General features: G+C 40.8%; 1 protein-coding gene and 1 non-coding gene across 2 annotated transcripts in view; both read left to right on the forward strand.

The window, feature by feature from the left end:
• The window catches only part of PLEKHG7 (pleckstrin homology and RhoGEF domain containing G7), a 58375-nt gene that overhangs the window by 17552 nt on the left and 21320 nt on the right, over window positions 1-19503 (forward strand). The window contains 3 exon segments of the mRNA XM_053447867.1: window positions 11295-11376; window positions 12391-12550; window positions 17204-17313. Coding sequence (XP_053303842.1) covers window positions 11295-11376; window positions 12391-12550; window positions 17204-17313 — 352 coding nt within the window.
• On the forward strand, window positions 17548-17654 carry LOC125108091 (U6 spliceosomal RNA). The gene has a single exon (XR_007129778.1). It is a non-coding gene; the product is annotated as a U6 spliceosomal RNA (small nuclear RNA).

The following is a 19503-nucleotide window of genomic DNA, read 5'->3' on the forward strand; positions in this document are numbered from 1 at the left end:
CAAATGCTGAAAAATTAATGAGAGGTTACAGAAGCAAATTCCACAGTTATGCATCTATTTCTGGGAAAGCCAGATGGATGAGTCCTCGTAGGTTTTTAAAATTCATTCTTGGTTCCATCAATTATTGAAAAGTTACAAATCAAAATCAGTGATCCCTGATTCTTTACTACCTAGGACAAGGGTTGGCCACCATCCAGCCTCTCCTTCAGACCCCTTCATCACAGTGTCTACACACCTGCCGTGTGTAGAGCAATAGGGCCATATGGGTAGTGGCCGTGTCTCATTCTATTAAAAATATCTGGGGGCACCTGGGTGGCTCAGTAAATGAAGTTGCTGCCCTCTGCTCAGGTCATGATCCCAGGTCCTGGGATTGAGCCCCATGTTGGGCTCTCCACTCAGCAGGGAGCCTGCTTTTCCCTCTGCCTCTGCTGCCCGCTCCCCCTGCCCCTGTGCTTGTGCTCTCTTTCTCTATCTCAAAATAAATAAATAAATAAAATATTTTTTTAAAGATTTTATTTATTTATTTGACAGAGATCACAGGTAGGCAGAAAGGCAGACAGAGGAGGGGTGTGGGGGAAGTAGGCTCCCTACTGAGCAGACAGCCCGATGCAAGGCTCGATCCCAGGACCCTGAGATCATGATCTGAGCTGAAGGCAGAGGCTTTAACCCACTGAGCCACTCAGGTGCCCCTAAATAAAATCTTTTTTAAAAAATCTGTCCACATGGCCTCCAATCACTTTTTCATCTGTGGACACAGACACACTGATATATTTTTTTAAGTCCTGGGGTTAAATCAGAAGTCCTCTGGGGTTCCAGGCTATACTGCTCTAATTACTGCTCTGTGACCTTGACCAAATGAGTTAGCCTCCCTCAGCTTCAGGTCCTTCCCCGTAAAAGGGGTTGTGGGAATAACACCAGCCTCAGAAGAGGGTCGTGATGAGTGAGTCCAATAATGTTTGGGGAGCTTTACCCCAGAACAGGCCATGTGGCAAACCCTCAATCAGTAACTGGCCATATTATTGGTAGTATGATTGTCATTGGGATTTGGAAAACCATCTGTTCTCATAACTGAATGTATGAGTGACTTTCCTATAATTCTTTCAAGCATAAAAAATTTGTGTGAGTGTCTTCATCGGTTTGGACTGCTACAACAAACTACCACAGACTGGGTCACCCAAACAACAAATACTCCTCTCTCTCAGTTCTGGGGGCTGGGAAGCCCAAGGTCAGGGTGCCAGCATTGCTGGGTTACAGGGAGGGCTTTCTTCCTGGCTTGGAGGTGGCCACCTTCTCACTGCACCCTCACCTGGCTGAGAGAGAGCACACTGCTGTCTCTTCCTCTTACGATAAGGGCCCAGGGCCCATCATAGGGACCCTACCACCATGACCTCATCTAAACCAAACTACCTCCCAGAGGACGCATCTCCAAATACTGTCACATTTGGGGGTTAGGACTTTAATATATGAAGTCTGAGAGGACACCAGCATTCAGTTTGTAGAGACACAGCCTAACTACTAGTAAAAATCTGTCACCAGGGCTGTTGCTCATCAGTTTTGTCCCTATTTAGGGACACGATTTGACTGTTCTCCTGGCAGATCTGAGGCTGCCTTTCCAGAGCTCCTTCCTCATATAAATGGAGGCAGGGCTGGTTACCAGTCAGGTCTGAGGTCCCAGGAGAAGGGGCATCTCTCCCCAGCTCTCCTCCAGAGCAGGAAAGCTCTAAGAGCTGCTTGGGAAAGAGAAGGGAGAAACCTACATAAGGAAGGGATCCTCCTACACGTGTACTCCTCTAAGATGACCGATCTATTTTTAGATTTAATAGATCTATTCTTCCCCCTAAAGAAGAAACATGTTCCACACGTGCTGGGTGACCGTATGGGCCAAGCACTGGGCTAGATAACTAATGCACCAAGATGCCCGTCACCAACTCGCAATTCAGAAAGTGGGAATGACATGTAAATTAGGGGAAAAATATGTTAAACAGCTTGCACGGTGTTGGAGGTAGGTAGGCAGCAGTGGAAATAATTAGTGGAATGAAAAAACACTTCAGCAAATGTTCTCCGTAATGAAGGCAAATTCATTTCTTGAAGCCTTGTTTTCAAAAGGATACATTATTTCCTCCCTTTAAAATCAGCCTCTACTTGCTCCTTTATCATTTGAGCCTTATTTATCAAGGAATTCATATCTCTAGAAATGATAATCCACAAGAATCTAATAAACACCCTACTTTACTGTCCCCATTTTGCAAACAGGCAGGCCGAGGTTCGGAGAGTTTGAATAGCTTGCTTGAGGTCACATCGCTTTTCAATTGTGAGGTGGGGACTGACCCCCAGTGGTCCCAGAATGTCTGGCTCTGAGTCTGTTTCCCTCCTGATGTTGCCCTGCTTCTTCAAATGTGGGGCTCCACAGCCAGACCTGGACAGTCTTCTCTCCTTTCTCTCATCAGAGCTCTCAAAAATCTTCCTGTTCTCACCAGTTAAATACCATGTCAACCACTCCAAAATGTATCCACCCACCTCTGTCCATTTTGCTCCAGTTCTGTGACCCCAGTGACCCCTGCAAATGTATCCCATCTTCCTCTTAGTCATTAAGTTTGAGACCCCAGAACTAATCTTGGCTTATTCCTCTTCTTTGTCCTCTATCTCCTTTCAAATACACTTCAAATGCTTCTCATGGCATCTCCTAGCCCATGTAGTCATAGCAGAAACAACAAGGCCCCCAACAATAGGTGTCTTACTCTAAAGAGTTAATGTGGCCTCCAGGAGGACTGTCCCCTCCCTTCTCACTGGTGTGTCAGCCCAGCGCTCTGGTCAGGAGGCTGGTCAGACCCATGGAAAGTAACAGTGAGTGCCCCTCAAGATAAAGGGCTGGCACCCACTTTCCCACAGCCTCAACACTACTTCTATTGTCCTGGTTTCTTTATTTTCCAACTGGCTGCTGAGTTTTTAAATTTCCACAACATGCAGTCACTATGGTTTCAGACATCAACAAAAGGCATATGTCCCAATTGCTGTAAGAGTTCTCCAGCTGGCTGTAAGATTCCTTTGCTACTGTGGAAGTTAATGAGCCTCTAACAGATTTCTTTCTCCAGTGCCATAACCCTACCAGAAAAACCAGCCTTAAGCACATTCTAGAACTATTACAGGTCTCCTTTCAGATACACCGAGAGGAGCCATCTAACCACAAGACCAGATAACCCATGCCTTCTCTTGCTCACAACCCATCAAACTGACTAACTTCCACCAAATTGCTTAGATCCACAATCAAGCACCAAGCATCATGCCTGAGACTATAGAACATGTTAAAAAATTATCTCTGATAAACACTTATATTGAAATGCAGCCATGTTGACTTTAGAAAACCTTCCACATTGTTATGAGAGGTTCCTCCTAGTTTAGCTGGTAAAATGGACTTAAGTGGGCAATTCATGATTTTGCAACAGAGTACGGAATAAGTCAAAAGAAAATGTTCAATGGCCAAACGTATGAAGTTTAAAAACCAAGTTACAAAAGGATGTGTAAATATGACACCATTAAAATTACTTACAAATATGATCAGAAAAAAGGTTTTCAGCAGTTATTTAGGCATAGAGATTATGGGTAACTTCAATCTTGCATGTTTGTCTTTGTTTCTCAAATTTTTGGCAATAAACTTTGCAATCAGATTTTTTAAACTAATAGTATTGAGAAATAAAAACTATCACAAAAATAAGTGGGTGGAGGGAGGAGTCAAGATGGCAGAGGAGTAGCAGACTGAGATGATACCAGGTCTCAGGAGTTCAGCTAGATAGTTATCAAACCATTCTGAACACCTACAAACCCAAGAGGAGATCGAAGAGAAAAAAAGCAGCAATTCTAGAAACAGAAAATCGACCACTTTCTGAAAGGTAGGTCATGCAAAGAATGAATGTGAAGAGACAGGAAGATAGACCATGGTGGGAGGGGCCAGCTCCCAGCAAGTTGTGGAGTAACGGAGCACAAAATTCGAACTTTTAAAAGTCTGCTCCACTGAGGGACATCACTTCAGAGGCTAAGCGGGGTGGAGACCTCACGGGGAGAGCATGATCTCAGGTCCCACGGGGTCACCGAAATATCAGGGGTGTCTGAGTGTAGCAGAGTTCTCAAGTTTCAGAGCAGGGAAGCTGGCTACAGAGACGGAGCCAAGGACTGAGCTCTCGGGACAGGGTTACCTTAAACTGTGATCCGTGGCACAGTCAGACCACTGCTCTTTGAGCAGGGACCCCGCAAGTGACAGATCTGGGGAGATTCACCTTCCTTCTCTGGAGGCAGGAATCTGCTGGGTTTCGAAACTCCAAATAGGGCTGTGCGCCAGAGACAGAAACACTCAGTCATAGGTTGAGTGGGCTTGGACATGGCCGGACACCAGGGAGACAGGAGTGACTGGGCGCTTTTCCACGAGGGCACACTGAGGAGTGGGGTCCTGAGCTCTCAGCCCCTCTGGGCCGGAGATTGGGAGGCCGTCATTTTCATTCCCATCCTCCAGAGCTCTGTGGAAAGTGTTCAGGGAACAAAAGCCCCTGAGAGCGAACCTGAGCAGGTTACTTAGCCCAGCCCCTTGCATGGGCAGATCAATTCCACCTCTGGGGGAAGACATTTGAGAATCACTACACAGGCTCCTCCCCCAGCAGATCAGCAAGAACATCCAGCCAAAACCAAGCTCACTGATCAAGGAGAACAGTGGAATTCCAGAGGAGGGGAAAGCAAAGCATGGAATTCATGGCTTTCTCCCCATGATTCTTTAGTCTTGCAAAGTTAATTAAATTTTCTTATTTTATTTTTTCTTATTCTGATTTTTTAAACTTTTCCTCTTTCTTCTTTTAATGTTTTTTAGCTAGTTTATCTTAACAATGCCTTTCTAAAAAAATCTTTTTAAATCTTCATTATTATAGTCATATTTTATCCTTCATTGTATCTTTGTAACTTTATTTTTTGTATACATATAGAGATTTTTCTTCTAAAAATTTTTGGATACAATTTCTTCTAATAGATCAAAATATATCCTAAATCTAGCACAGGGCTTTGTTCTAGTCTCCAGCCTGAGCAAATACTCTCCAATTTCTTTTTCTTTCTTTTTCCAACCAACTTATCAAATCAATTCCTTTTTTAGAATTTTTTTTAAATTTTCATCTTTACAATTATATTCCAACCCTTCATCGTGTTTACCCTTATTTTTGTATATATATAAGTTTTCCTTTCTTAAAAATTTTGGGAGGTAGTGAGGTAGTTTCTTTTAAGAGACCAAAATAAACCCCAAAATCAAGTGAGTGGCTCTGTTCTATTCACCAGTCTAATTTTTTTTTTCAATTTTTTTTTAATTTTTTTTTAAACTTCTCTTTACCCCTGTTTTTCTCCCCCTGATTTGGGGTCTCTTCTGATTTCATTAACACACATTTTTCCTGTAGTCTTTGCCACCCTTTTAGTATTTATTCTCTCGTCCATATATTCTTTTTTTTTTTAAGATTTTATTTATTTATTTGAGAGACGATGACTGAGAGAGAGCATGAGAGAGGAGAAGGTCAGTGGGAGAAGCAGACTCCCCAAGGAGCTGGGAGCCCAATGCAGGACTCGATCCTGGAAGTCCAGGATCATGACCTAGGCCAAACGAAGGCAGTCACTCAACCAACTGAGCCACCCAGGCACCCTCATTCATATATTCTTATCTGGATAAAATGACAAGGTGGAAAAACTCACCACAGAAAAAAAAAAAAAAAAAAGAACAAGAAGCAGTACCTAAGGCTAGGGACATAATCAATATGGACATTGGTAATATGTCAGATCTAAAGTTCAGAATGACAATTCTCAAGGTGCTAGCTGGGCTTGAAAAAGGCATGGAAGATATTAGAGAAACGCTGTCTGGAGAAATAAAACCCCTTTCTGGAGGAATAAAAGAACTAAACAAACTACTAATGAAGTGCAATCAAAAATGAAGGCTCTTACTCCTAGGATAAATGAGGCAGAAGAGAGAATTAGTGATATAGAAGACCAAATGATGGAGAATAAAGAAGCTGAGCAAAAGAGAGACAAACAACTACTGGACCACAAGGGGAGAATTTGAGATAAGTGATACCATAAGACGAAATAATATTAGATTAATTTGGATTCCAGAAGAAGAAAGGGGGGGGCAGAAAGTATATTGGAGCGCATTATAGTAGAGAATTTCCCTAATTTGGCAAAGGGAACAAACATCAAAATCCAGAAGGATTTTGGAGAAATCCCCAAATTCAATAAAAATAGGTCCACACCCCATCATCTAATAGTAAAACTTAAAAGTCTTAGGGACAAAGAGAAAATCCTGAAAGCAGCTTGGGACAAGAAGTCTGTAACATACAATGGTAAAAATATTAGACTGGCAGCAGACTTATCCACAGAGACCTGGCAGGCCAGAAAGAACTGGCATGATATATTCAGAGCACTAAATGAGAAAAACATGCAGCCAAGAATCCTATATCCAGCTAGGCTATCATTGAAAATAGAAAGAGAGATAAAAAGCTTCCAGGACAAACAAAAACTAAAAGAATTTGTTAACACCAAGCCAGCCCTACAGGACATATGGAAAGGGGTCCTCTAAGCAAAGAGAGATCCTAAAAGTAGTAAACCGGGAAGGAACAGAGACAATATACAGTAACAGTCACCTTACAGGCAATACAATGACACTAAATTCATATATTTTAATAGTTTCCCTGAATGTAAATGGGCTAAATGCCCCAATCAAAAGACACAGGATATCAGAATGGATAAAAAAACAAGACTCATCAATATGCTGTCTGCAAGAAACTCATTTTAGATGCAAAGACACCTCCAGATTTAAAGTGAGGGGGTGGAAAACAATTTACCATGCTAATGGACATTAAAAGAAAGCTGGGGTGGCAATCCTTATATCAGATAAATTAGATTTTAAGCCAAAGACTATAATAAGACATGAGGAAGGACACTATATCATACTCAAAGGATCTGTCCAACAGAATATCTAACAATTTTAAATATCTATCCCCCTAACATGGGAGCAGACAACTATATAAACCAATTAATAACAAAATCAAAGAAATACATCGACAATAATACAATAATAGTAGGGGACTTCAACACCCCCCTCACTGCAATGGATAGATCATCCAAGCAAAAGATCAACAAGGAAATAAAGGCCTTAAATGACACACTGGACCAGATGGACATCACAGATATATTCAGAACATTCCATTCCAAAGCAACAAAATACACATTCTTCTCTACTGCAAATGGAATATTCTCAAGAAGAGATCCCATCCTGGGTCACAAATCAGGTCTCAACCGGTACCAAAAGATTGGGATCATTCCCTGCATATTTTCAGACCACAATGCTCTGAAGCTAGAACTCAATCCCAAGAGGAAAGTTGGAAAGAACTCAAATAAATGGAGGCTAAAGAGCATCCTACTAAAGAATGAATGAGTCAACCAGGAAATTAAAGAAGAATTGAAAAAATTCATGGAAACAAATGATAATGAAAACACAACTGTTCAAAATCTGTGGGACACAGCAAAAGCAGACCTGAGAGGAAAGTATATAACGATACAAGCCTTTCTCAAGAAACAAGAAAGGTCTCAAATACACAACCTAACCCTACACCTAAAGGAGCTGGAGAAAGAACAAGAAAGAAACCCTAAACCCAGCAGGAGAAGAGAAATCATAAAGATCAGAGCAGAAATCAATGAAATAGAAACCAAAAAGACAGTAGAACAAATCAACAAAACTAGGAGCTGGTTCTTTGAAAGAATTAATAAGATTGATAAACCCCTGACCAGACTTATCAAAAAGAAAAGAGAAGGGACCCAAATAAATAAAATCATGAATGAAAGAGGAGAGATCACAACCAACACCAAAGAAATGCAAACAGTTAAAAGAACATATTAGGAGCAACTATACACCAGCAAATTTGACAATCTGTAAGAAATGGATGCATTCCTAGAGACCTATAAAACTACCAAAACTGAACCAGGAAGAAATAGAAAATCTGAACAGACCCATAACCATTAAGAAGATTGAAGCAGTCATCAAAAATCTCCCAACAAAAAAGAGCCCAGGACCAGACGGCTTGCCAGGGGATTTCTACCAAACATTTAAAGAAGAATTAATACCTATTCTCCTGAAACTGTTCCAAAACATAAAAATGGAAAGAAAGCTGCCAAATTCATTTTATGAGGCCAGCATTACCTTGATCCCAAAACCAAAGACCCCATCAAAAAAGAGAATTACAGACCAATATCCTCGATGATCAGAGATACAAAAATTCTCACCAAAATACTAGCCAATAGGATCCAACAGTACATTAAAAGGATTATTCACCACAACAAAGTGGGATTTATTCCAGGGTTGCAAACCTGGTTCAATATCTGCAAATCAATCAATGTGATACAATACATTAATAAAAGAAAGAACAGGAACCATATGATACTCTCAATAGATGCTGAAAAAGCATTTGACAAAGTACAGCATCCTTTCTTGATCAAAACTCTTCAAAGTGTAGGGATAGAGGGCACATACCTCAATATCATCAAAGCCATCTATGAAAAACACACAGTGAATATCATTCTCAATGGAGAAAGACTGAGAGCTTTTCTGATAAGGTCAGGAACATGGCAGGGATGTCAATTATCATCACTGCTATTCAACATAGTACTAGAAATCCTAGCCTCAGCAATCAGACAACAAAAAGAAATTAAAGGCATCTAAATTGGCAAAGAAGAGGTCAAACTATCACTCTTTGCAGATAATATGATACTTTATGTGGAAAACCCAAAAGACTCCACTCCAAATCTGCTAGAACTTGTACAGGAATTCAGTAAAGTGTCAGGATATAAAATCAATGCACAGAAATCATTTGCATTTCTATATACCAACAAGAGAGAAGAAAGAGAAATTAAGGAGTTGATCCCATTTATAATTTCACCCAAAACGATAAGATACCTAGGAATAAACCTAACCAAAGAGGCAAAGAATCTGTACGCAGGAAACTATAGAGTACTCATGAAAGAATGAGGAAGACACAAAGAAATGGAAAAATGTTCCATGCTCATGGATTGGAAGAACAAATATTGTGATAATGTCTATGCTACCTAAAGCAACCTACACATTTAATGCAATCCCTATCAAAATACCATCAATTTTTTTCAAAAAAAATGGAACAAATAATCCTAAAATTTATATGGACCCAGAAAAGACCTCGAATAGCCAGAGGAATGTTGAAAAAGAAAGCCAAAGTTGGTGGCATCACAATTCCAGACTTCAAGCTCTATTACAAAGTTGTCATCATCAAGACAGTATGGTACTGGCACAAAAACAGACATATAGATCAATGGAACAGAATAGAGAGCCCAGAAATAGACCCTCAAATCTATGGTCAACTAATCTTTAACAAAGCAGGAAAGAATGTCCAATGGAAAAAAGACAGTCTCTTCAACAAGTGGTGTTGGGAAAATTGTACAACCACATGCAGAAAAATGAAACTGGACCATTTCCTTACACCACACACAAAAATAGACTCCAAATGGATGAAAGACCTCAATGTGAGAAAAGAATCCACCAAAATCTTTGAGGAGAACACGGGCAGCAACCTCTTCGACCTCAGCTGCAGCAACTTCTTCCCAGAAACATCGCCAGAGTCAAGGGAAGGAAGGGCAAAATGAACTATTGGGACTTTGTCAAGATCAAAAGCTTTTGCACAGCAAAGGAAACAGTCAACAAAACCAAAAGACAACTGACAGAATGGGAGAAGATATTTGCAAATGACATATCAGATAAAGGGTTAGTATCCAAAATCTATAAAGAACATATCGAACTCAACACCCAAAGAACAAATAATCCAATCAAGAAATGGGCAGAAGACATGAACAGACATTTCTGCAAAGAAGACATCCAGATGGCCAGCAGACACATGAAAAAGTGCTCCACATCACTGGGCATCAGGGAAATACAAATCAAAACCACAGTGAGATACCACCTCACACCAGTCAGAATGGCTAAAATGAACAAGTCGGGAAATGACAGCTGCTGGCGAGGATGCGGAGAAAGGGGAACCCTCCTACATTGTTTGTGGGAATGCAAGCTGTGCAGCCACTGTGGAAAACAGTATGGAGTTTCCTCAAAAAGTTGAAAATAAAGCTACCCTACAACCCAGCAATCACACTACTGGGTATTTACCCTAAAGAGACAAATGTAGTCATCTGAAGGGGCACATGCATCCAAATGTTTGTAGCACCAATGTCCACAATAGCCAAACTGTGGAAATAATTTAGATGTCCATAAAGAGATGACTGGATAAAGAAGATGTGGTATATATATACAATGGAAAACTATGCAGCCATCAAAGGAAATGAAATCTTGCCATTTGCAACAACATGGATGGAATTAGAAGGCATTATCCTGAGCTAAATAAGTCAATCTGAGAAAGACAATTATCATATTATCTCCCTGATATGAGAAATGTGAGAGGCAAAGTCGGGGGGATTGGAGGGTAAGGAAGGAAAAAAATGAAACAAGATGGGATGGGGAGGGAGACAAACCATAAGCGACTCTTAATCTCACAAAACAACCTGAGGGTTGCAGGGGGGAGGGAGGTATGGAGAAGGTGGTTGGGTTATGGATATTGGCGAAGGTATGTGCTATGGTGAGTGCTGTGAAGTGTGTAAGCCTGACAATTCACAGACATGTACCTCTGGGGCAAATAATACATTATATGTTAATTTAAAAAATTAAGTAATTTGAAAAAAATAAGTGGGTGATTCCATTCTAAGTAAACTAGAGTTTCTAGAATATTCTGGCATTCTCTAGCAGAGAATTATCATGTTGGGCAGTGCCTTTAACAGTCTGGGCTTTATTTAGTCATCTGCTAAATGAAGAGTTTAACTAACATCTGAAGCACTTCTGGTACTAAGGGGCAGTGATCCAGTATTTGGAGTTAGCACTGGGAAGGAAGGTCCATCACCCACAAGGCAGCACTAGACTGAAGTTTATGCTTATTCTATGACTGTCCTGAGCCTTGGATGTTAGTATTTTCACAAGTAAAACACAACATTTGGACTAGATATCCTCACTGGCTTCTGTCCTCTGGGTCTGACATTCTGTGGTCCTGTGGGTCAGACCCTTGTTCAGAAATGGCTTTTCACCTGTTAGTAGCTCACAGACAAAATGTGCAGTCTGTTCTCATGTATATTAGAAAATGAATGGAAGACACTGAGGCTACTAAGTTTGTGTCCTTAAAAATTCATACTTGAAAGTCCCGTTTCTAATGATATTTAAGCAAGGCAAAGACTAACACAGCACCTCTCCTATCTGAAAAGCTGCCTGTCCTCTGTGAAGATTACAGACTTTGGAGCCCGTGAGTCCCCCGCCTTTGGGTAGCTCTGAATTTGTTGGCTGCCATGATGAGACGTTTTCTGGTTGTTGTGGTAGTCATAATTTAAGTTTTCAGATTATTGCTTTGTTCATAGTACCAGCAGAGCACAGGAGACAGTTCCTCGGCTAGGCAGAACACAGTCTGAAACCAGGGAAGCAATTTTATCTTAATAAAGATACTGGCAAGAAGACCACTATGTAGACCAGAAAGCCCAGGACAAATGTTGAAAGCTGTTACCATGAGTCACCTGTCTGGGTCTTCTTCAATAAGACAACTTCTAAAGGTCTCTTTAAATGTTAAAACTCTTATTTCATGATTCTTCAATAGTTAATTTCAACAAGCATTGCCAGTGGAACCTGGATCAGACTGCCCAGTTCTGGGTTTGGGGTTCTTTGAGGGTTTTAGGGTGTTTTTTTTTTTAATTTTTTAAAAATTTTTTGCTATTTTATTTTATTTTTTGCAATAAACTGAAAAAGTCTCAAGAAATTCTGAAGCATAACTCAAAACAACATTGTTTGAATTTCTTCTCCTTTTAAGCCAAAAACAATGTATGTATGCTGTGCAGCGCATTGGTTTTCATCGGGAGGAAATGGCATCTCAGAGTCACACAGAGAGAGGAAACTTCTTTCTTTTTTTTTTTTTTAAAGATTTTATTTATTTATTTCACAGAGAGAGATCACAAGTAGGCAGAGAGGCAGGCAGAGAGAGAGATAGAGGAGGAAGCAGGTTCTCCACTGAGCGGAGAGCCCGATGCGGGACTCGATCCCAGGACCCTGAGATCATGACCTGAGCCGAAGGCAGAGGCTTAACCCACTGAGCCACCCAGGTGCCCAGGAAACTTATTTCTAACTTATATGTAAGTTCTATGCTTTGAGTAGTTTGAGGGGCCACTAGCAAGAGGGATGCCAAGGGCCTGTAATGGGAACCATGGTTTTGGAAACTGCCTGTTCTTGCTGTGCGTCAAGTCAACTCACTGAGGTGGAAAGTTTTGTTTCTCTCTTTTCTCCCATGTACAGGATAAAACCTGGAATGAAGTCATGGAAACACATCAGAAACTTCCCACCGACCAATTAGACTTCAGAAAGCAGCAAGAGGCCATGTGGGAACTCTTCACAAGTGAATGCACTTATTTCTTGGACCATTTATTAGTTCTTAAGATGGTAATCCTGGCCTTCAGTTTGTAGCAGATGGAAAATGTTAATTTGATTCTCTGGACACTTGTTTTCTCCCACTGTGCTAAAAAAAAGAAAGAAAGAAAGAAAGAAAAAAAGAAAGAAAGAAAGAAAGAAAGAAAGAAAGAAAGAAAGAAAGAAAGAAAGAAAGAAAGAAAGAAAGTTAGTTGAAGAGAGGGTCCCTTCTTTCAGGGGATTTTAAGAAAATTACACTTACTTTTTTTGTTTATCTGTTGCTTAGTTGTCTCTTTGTTCTCTTTTAAAAACATGGCCTCTCAGGTTTGGGTAAGATCTTCTAAGTAAACTAGTCCAGCTCCCCATTTGATGTCTGAATCCTCTTCTACCTTATCCTCACCCGTATTCACACACTACTAGGGTCAAGGAGCTCACAAACATCCTCAAAGCATCAGTCCCCTCTTTGGTCAGCTCCCTTTTGGAGCTCTCATTCCCTCATGAACAATGCCAAGAGAATGCTTTGTTTTTTTGTTTGCTTGCTTTTTTTTTTTCTTTTCTTTCTTTCTTTTCTTTTTTTTTTTTTTTTTAGATTTCATTTATTGGACAAAGAGAGAGTACAAGCAAGGAGAGGGGCACACAGAGGGAGACAGAGAAGCAGGTTCCCTACGGAGCTGGATCCCAGGACCCTGGGATCACGACCTGAGCCAAAGGCTGATGCTTAACCACCCAGGTGCCTCACAAATGCTAATTCTTACCAGCCATCGGGCCACCCTCACAGATGTCTGGGACAACCATTCCCACGTCATATAGTGGGCTTGGCTTACACAGCATATTCGTGATGTCTGCCAGGGAAATGCCCGGGGAAGTGCCCCTGAGGTAGCGCAGTTCTGAGCAGGGTTCCTTACCCAAGAACCATGGGGCAAAGAATGGGAAGGGAGCAGCCGCCTTCCAAGACCACAGGGAGGAAAAGGCACATCGCCTCAAGGCTGTCTCTGCCCACAGGGCATTCAAACTCTGGCTACTCTCTAAACAGGAAAAATGCTGGGTTGGGAAACTTGGGTTCAAGGTCTAAATCTGCCTCTGACTTTGACCTTGGGAAAGTCTAGTTCTCCATTTTCTAAACCAGGGTTTGGCAGACATTTCCGTATAGGTCCAGACTGTAAATATTTTCGGCTTTGCAGGCCATGTGGTCCTTATTGGAACTACTCAGCTCTTCTGCTGCAGCACCAAAGAAGCTATAGATAATTTGTGATAAAAAGAGAGAGAGAAATAATGTGGTACATTGGCATATTACAATAAAACATTATTTAGGTAGCAGGCCTGGTTGATCCCACAAGCTGTCATTTAACAATTCTTGTGCTAAGCTATAAAACAGAGATGACAACACCATCTCCGGCTCTCTCATACCATCTCATCACTGCAATAATCAGATCCTTTTTCTTTGAAATCTATCAGGTGCTATGCACATGTCAATTAATATCTTCTGTAAGTAGTATTGATTGTATCGATCACAATGTTAGGTACTCTACCAGCAAAATTTAAACCACAAAGACTCAGGAAATTGAGAATTAGAGACGATATGTATTAGGATACAGAAAATGAGTTTAAGTGATGCAGGATTTTAGTGGGCAATGTGGCTGTGGAGTCCACAGGTGGGAGGAACTTCAAGGTTGGCTCCATCAAAGGACTCAACACTGAGGACAAATTTTTTTTTTCCATATTTTACCCCTGCCTTTCATGGCATCAGCCCTATCCTATAGTGGTCTTCTGTTGTAGTCACAGGATGGCTGATATCCTTGAGGCCAGAGAGAGAGAGAAGATCACTTCTCAGCACTCATAGCCAATGTCATGATGTTCATGTTCATTGCACTGGCTTCAGTCACATGCCCTCCCCTGAATCAACTACTCTAATAAGGAAGGAAAGTGCTAATTGGTTTAAGGCAATCAAGGCCCATCTCTACAAGTAAGGACACCTTGGCTCACAGCACATGCAAGGCATGGGGAAGAGTAGATACTGAGGGGAAAAGCAGAAGATATTATGGACGGGGAAGACTGAAGTTGGGTGGTATCCAATAGACGTTCACGACAGAGCACTAACCCCCTAGCCTGTACTACCTCCCCTGCCCAATTAAACAGCATAAGAATTTTTAAATCCCACTGTAAGCTGTACAAGCTTTTTAAACTAGCATTTTCTGTTTTGTTTTGTTTTTTCGAAAAGCCAATTTGAGTTTATTGATTTTCAAGTGTCACTGTGTATGTACAGTATTATGTATCAGTCTTCATACAATCAATGCAAGTTTCCCAAAGTTGGTTATATTTTGTAAGTCAAGCAGTAAAATAAATAAACCAGAGGACTGGGTATCTTTTTAAATGGACAGATTTTCTACAGAGCAAAAAATCTTATAACAAAAACAGTATTTCTTCTAAATTTTCCCTACTTATCTGTAGCCATGACTTCCAATTCTTACAATGATGTTGTTCAAATATTTGGATAAATATATGGATATTGCCAGATTTCCAGACAACCAGTACCCCAGGCAAACCTCAGAGAGATTGTGGGCTCAGTTCCCGACCTCCACCACAAAGTGAATATCGCAATAAAGCAGGTCAAATGAATTTTTTGGTTTCCCAGTACATATAAAATTATCTTGACACTATAATATATGTCCATCAAGTGTGCAATAGAAGTACATCTAAAAAACAATGGTCATACCTTAATTTCAAAATACTTTATTGCTGAAAAATGCTAACCACCTTCTGAGCTTTCAGTATGTCAGAACCCGTTTGCTGGCAGTGGGCCTTGCCTCAGTGTGAATGGCCGCTGACTGACCAGGGTTCTGGGTGCTGAAGGTTGAGGTGACTGTGGCAATTTCTTCAGGTAAGACAACAATGAAGTTTGTCACATCGGTTGACTCTTCCTTTCACTTGAACACTTAAAGGCCATTGTAAGATTATTAATTGGCCTAATTTCAATATTGTCTCAAGGAATAGGGAGGCCTGAGGAGAGGGAGAGAGAGAGATGGACAATGGCTGGTTAGTGGAGCAATCAGAACACACACCCAACATCCATCAGTTAAGTTCACCATCTTCTATGGGCGCTGTTTGCAGAGCCCTACAACCGTTACAATAGTAACATGAAAGATCATTGATCACCGATTACCATAACAAATAAATAATAATGAAAAAATCTGAAATATGAGAATTGTGAAAATGTGACACAGAGACATGGCGTGAGTCAACACCCTTGGAAAATGGCACCAAGAGGCTTGCTCGACACGGGGTTGCCACAAACCTTCAATTTGTAAAAACTGGGTATCTGTGAAGTGCAAGAAAATGAAGGATGTCTGTACACGGGATTTGGGGAAGCTCTAAGTCAGTGGTTCTCAGAGTGGGGTCCTTAGACCAGCAGCATCAGAATCACTTGGGAACTTACTAGAAATGCATACTCTCAGGGCATCTTGGTGGCCCTTCAGTGAAGCATTCAACTCTTGATCTCAGCTCAGGTCTTTATCTTGGGTCATGAGTTCAAGCCCTGCAGTGGGCTTCATGCCAGGCATGGAGCCTACTTTAAAAAAAAAAAAAAAAAAAAAAAAGGATGGGGCGCCTGGGTGGCTCATTGGGTTAAAGCCTCTGCCTTCGGCTCAGGTCGTGATCCCGGGGTCCTGGGATCGAGCCCCACATCGGGCTCTCTGCTCAGCAGGGAGCTTGCTTCCCTTCCTCTCTCTCTGCCTGTCTGTCTACTTGTAACCTCTGTCTGTCGAATAAATAAATAAAATCTTTAAAAAAAAAAAAAGGAAAGAAAGAAAAAAGGAGAAAAAAGAATATTCTCAGACCCTATCAGAGACCTATGAGTCAGAAATTTAGGGGATTGAAACTAATCTTTGACTTAATGAGGTCTCTAGGTGGTTCTGATGCAAGTTCTAGAAACATTCACTGCATTAACATATGGAAATGGAAACTGGAGAAGATTGGTGGTCTAAAGCCCAGCTTTTTTACACCTAAATTCCTTGAAATAATTGGTCCCTTTGAATGTTCATCGTATTTCTACAAAGTAGGCCTGTTCCAAAAAATTGATCTCTAATTTATAGAACGAGGGCAAGTTATCTGTGAGAATTACAGTTCCTTCTTGACTTGCTGCAGTTTTCCTGTTGTATAAAGGAATCAGATCAAGTAATAAAAACATAAAGACTCCTTTAATGTTTCACCAATATTTAATGCCTTCATCCAAATCTAAGCATCTTCCCAGTTATCAGATACTAACTCATTAGTTGTCTATTTTTAATTTTTTGAACGTACAAAATATTTGGGTCTTTTGCAGAGGAAGAAGTAAATGAGAACTCATTATGAATGTTGTTTTGGTCTTAAGTTAGTGCTATTGGCAGGAAAAGAACCCTTGAGATTTCTCTGGCCCCGGGAAGCTGAGAAAGCCCATTTGAACAGATTATGTCGGATAAGCATCTGTGAGGGCTCACACAAGCAACAGCGACTTTGTACAGAACAGCTCATTTCCCATTTGTCCTATGGGGCTTAAATGTCATCATTTGTATTTAGGAAAATTATTAAACCTTGAAAATACTGATTTCTACATTGTCTTCTAAAGTTATACTCAGGAGGTTGATGTTTAATGTTCATGCAAAGGGCAAGTTTCAAAATTGGAAAATAGAAAGTAATTGCATTTTTTAAAAGATCTTCATGAATACATTAAAATACCTATAAATTCATGAATATCTCCTGGATGTGGCTGTATGGAGACTTTTTGCAAACCTAGAGGAGTTGAGTCAGATGAGTCACAGTGGGTAACTCCAGTAGCCATGTTTTCAAATTCACCAGAGGATCATAAAAATGTACGCTTATTCTATTCCTGTAGCTTCTGTTCTATATTCCATCCCCATATAATGTCATGATCAGGAGTTCGGATTAATAAGCAGGAAATCTAAATGTCCATTGACATCTTTCCGATAGATTGCAGATATTACTGGGCCTTCGGGAACATTTTCCGTCTTTCTGTGGCCATTTAAGAAGTAAACGTAGTGTTTGCTTCAGTGGCACACATACTAAAACTAGAAACATACAGAAAAGACTAGTATGGCCCCGGCACGAAGATGAGGCACAAATCTGTGAAGCATTCCATATTTTTTCTATGATACAAGCTCTGAACATCTTCTAGAATCTACTCAGGAACCCACCTGCTTTAGTGCTGTATTCAGAAGACCTAAAACAGTTCCTGCCCCTCCCCTGGGTCTGGGAGGGCCTGGGAGGGCTCAAGAAGCAATGTGAAATATATGAATTTCCTCAATAAGTAATGCTAAATACAAAAAAAAAAAAAAGTTGAACACATTCTTTTTTTTTTTTTTTCAGATTTTATTTATTTATTTGACAGACAGAGATCACGAGTAGGCAGAGGCAGGCACAGAGAGAGGAGGAAGCAGGCTCCCTGCCAAGCAGAGAGCCTGATGTGGGGCTCGATCTCGGGACCCTGGGATCATGACCTGAGCTGAAGGCAGAGGCTTTAACCCTCTGAGCCATCCAGACACCCCAAGTTGAACACATTCTTAAGATCTCCATTATCGGGGTGCCTGGGGTGGCTCAGCGGGTTAAGCCTCTGCCTTCGGCTCAGGTCACAATCTCAAGGTCCTGGGATCGAGTCCCGCATCGGGCTCTCTGCTCAGCAGGGAGTGTGCTTCACCTCCTCTCTCTGCCTGCCTCTCTCCCTACTTGTGATCTCTGTCTGTGTCAAATAAATAAATAAAATCTTTTCTAAAAAAAATCATCTTCATAAATATTTATTTTCAAATAAATGTCCTCTTCTCACATATATTATAAATAAATAATATCTTTCTTCTAAAAAGGAAGAGAGATACCAACAATAATTTATATGTAAGATACACTGATAAGAAAATATATATTGGAGAGCAGAGAAAAAGAAGTCTTTGAATTTTGCCAGGAGATAAGTTCGAAATGGAAAACATCTCTAAGAGTGATACCCGAAGCTCATCAATTTTTGACTCCTTACCCTTGGAAGGGTGAGTACTCTTGTTTTCTTTCTCCCTGGCCCTTAGAAAAGCTTTGGTTTTGTGAACAGTCTTTTCAGTATCATCAAGGACTAGGCCAAGCCTTTGGAGACTTCACTGCTGATGGATTTCATTTCCAAGCTCACAAAGGTAAGATCCTTCTGGGATGACCCAGCTTTGTTCCATAAATTCACCCACCTCCCAGGAGAGTTAGGTACGGGCTCCCTGATTTGTGTGCATGTGCTATTGTGCCTGAGAACGTTCCATGAATACCCTCCCACGAAAGAGACGTCCTTTCCTCTGCCAGTCAACATCTTCCAAGATAACTTGTGGCTCCTGTTTGCCACTGTCACCCCTCCTGCGTGGGTTTTATGAACACAAAATTCTGCATGCATGGAAAGGCCATTTCCAAGTCTATTTTGTAAAATTACTTCAACTTAAAGCAATATTCATGGCAACACTTTGTGTAGGCTAATTACATGGTTCAGTTATTCTTCTAACGAAGTGCCAGGCTCTCAGAAAAGAACAAAATAAACCTTCAATCTATCAACACCCTTAATAAGACTTCTGTGTGAAGGAGAAGAGAACCTACAACTTTGGTTTGAGAGATACTATTTATTTCCTGAGTAAATACTTGGACCTCCTCCCCCACTTTTTTACTTTGACTTTTTAAACCCAGCCCCTCCTCACGGAGCAAGATTTTAATTTTTACAAGCCATTCAAAAAACCCCATAGATTGAGATTTACTGAGCACTTACTAAGTGCCTAGGTGTGGGGCTGAGACCCAGTACACGCTAATCTGTAGAATTAGACGCTGTCCCTAGTTTGGGGGAGTTTTCAGTCCAGTGGGGGAGAAACGGGCGCAATAATGATGCCAATGATATCATCCAATTGAGATAAATGCTGAGGAGAAAGGAGCATAGATATCATGAAAGAAGGCTTCTAAGTTGGGGCAGATGGCAAGATTTTACAGAT

Source organism: Lutra lutra, chromosome 8 (assembly GCF_902655055.1).
Source record: "Lutra lutra chromosome 8, mLutLut1.2, whole genome shotgun sequence".
In the NCBI taxonomy this organism is placed as follows: Eukaryota; Metazoa; Chordata; class Mammalia; order Carnivora; family Mustelidae; genus Lutra; species Lutra lutra.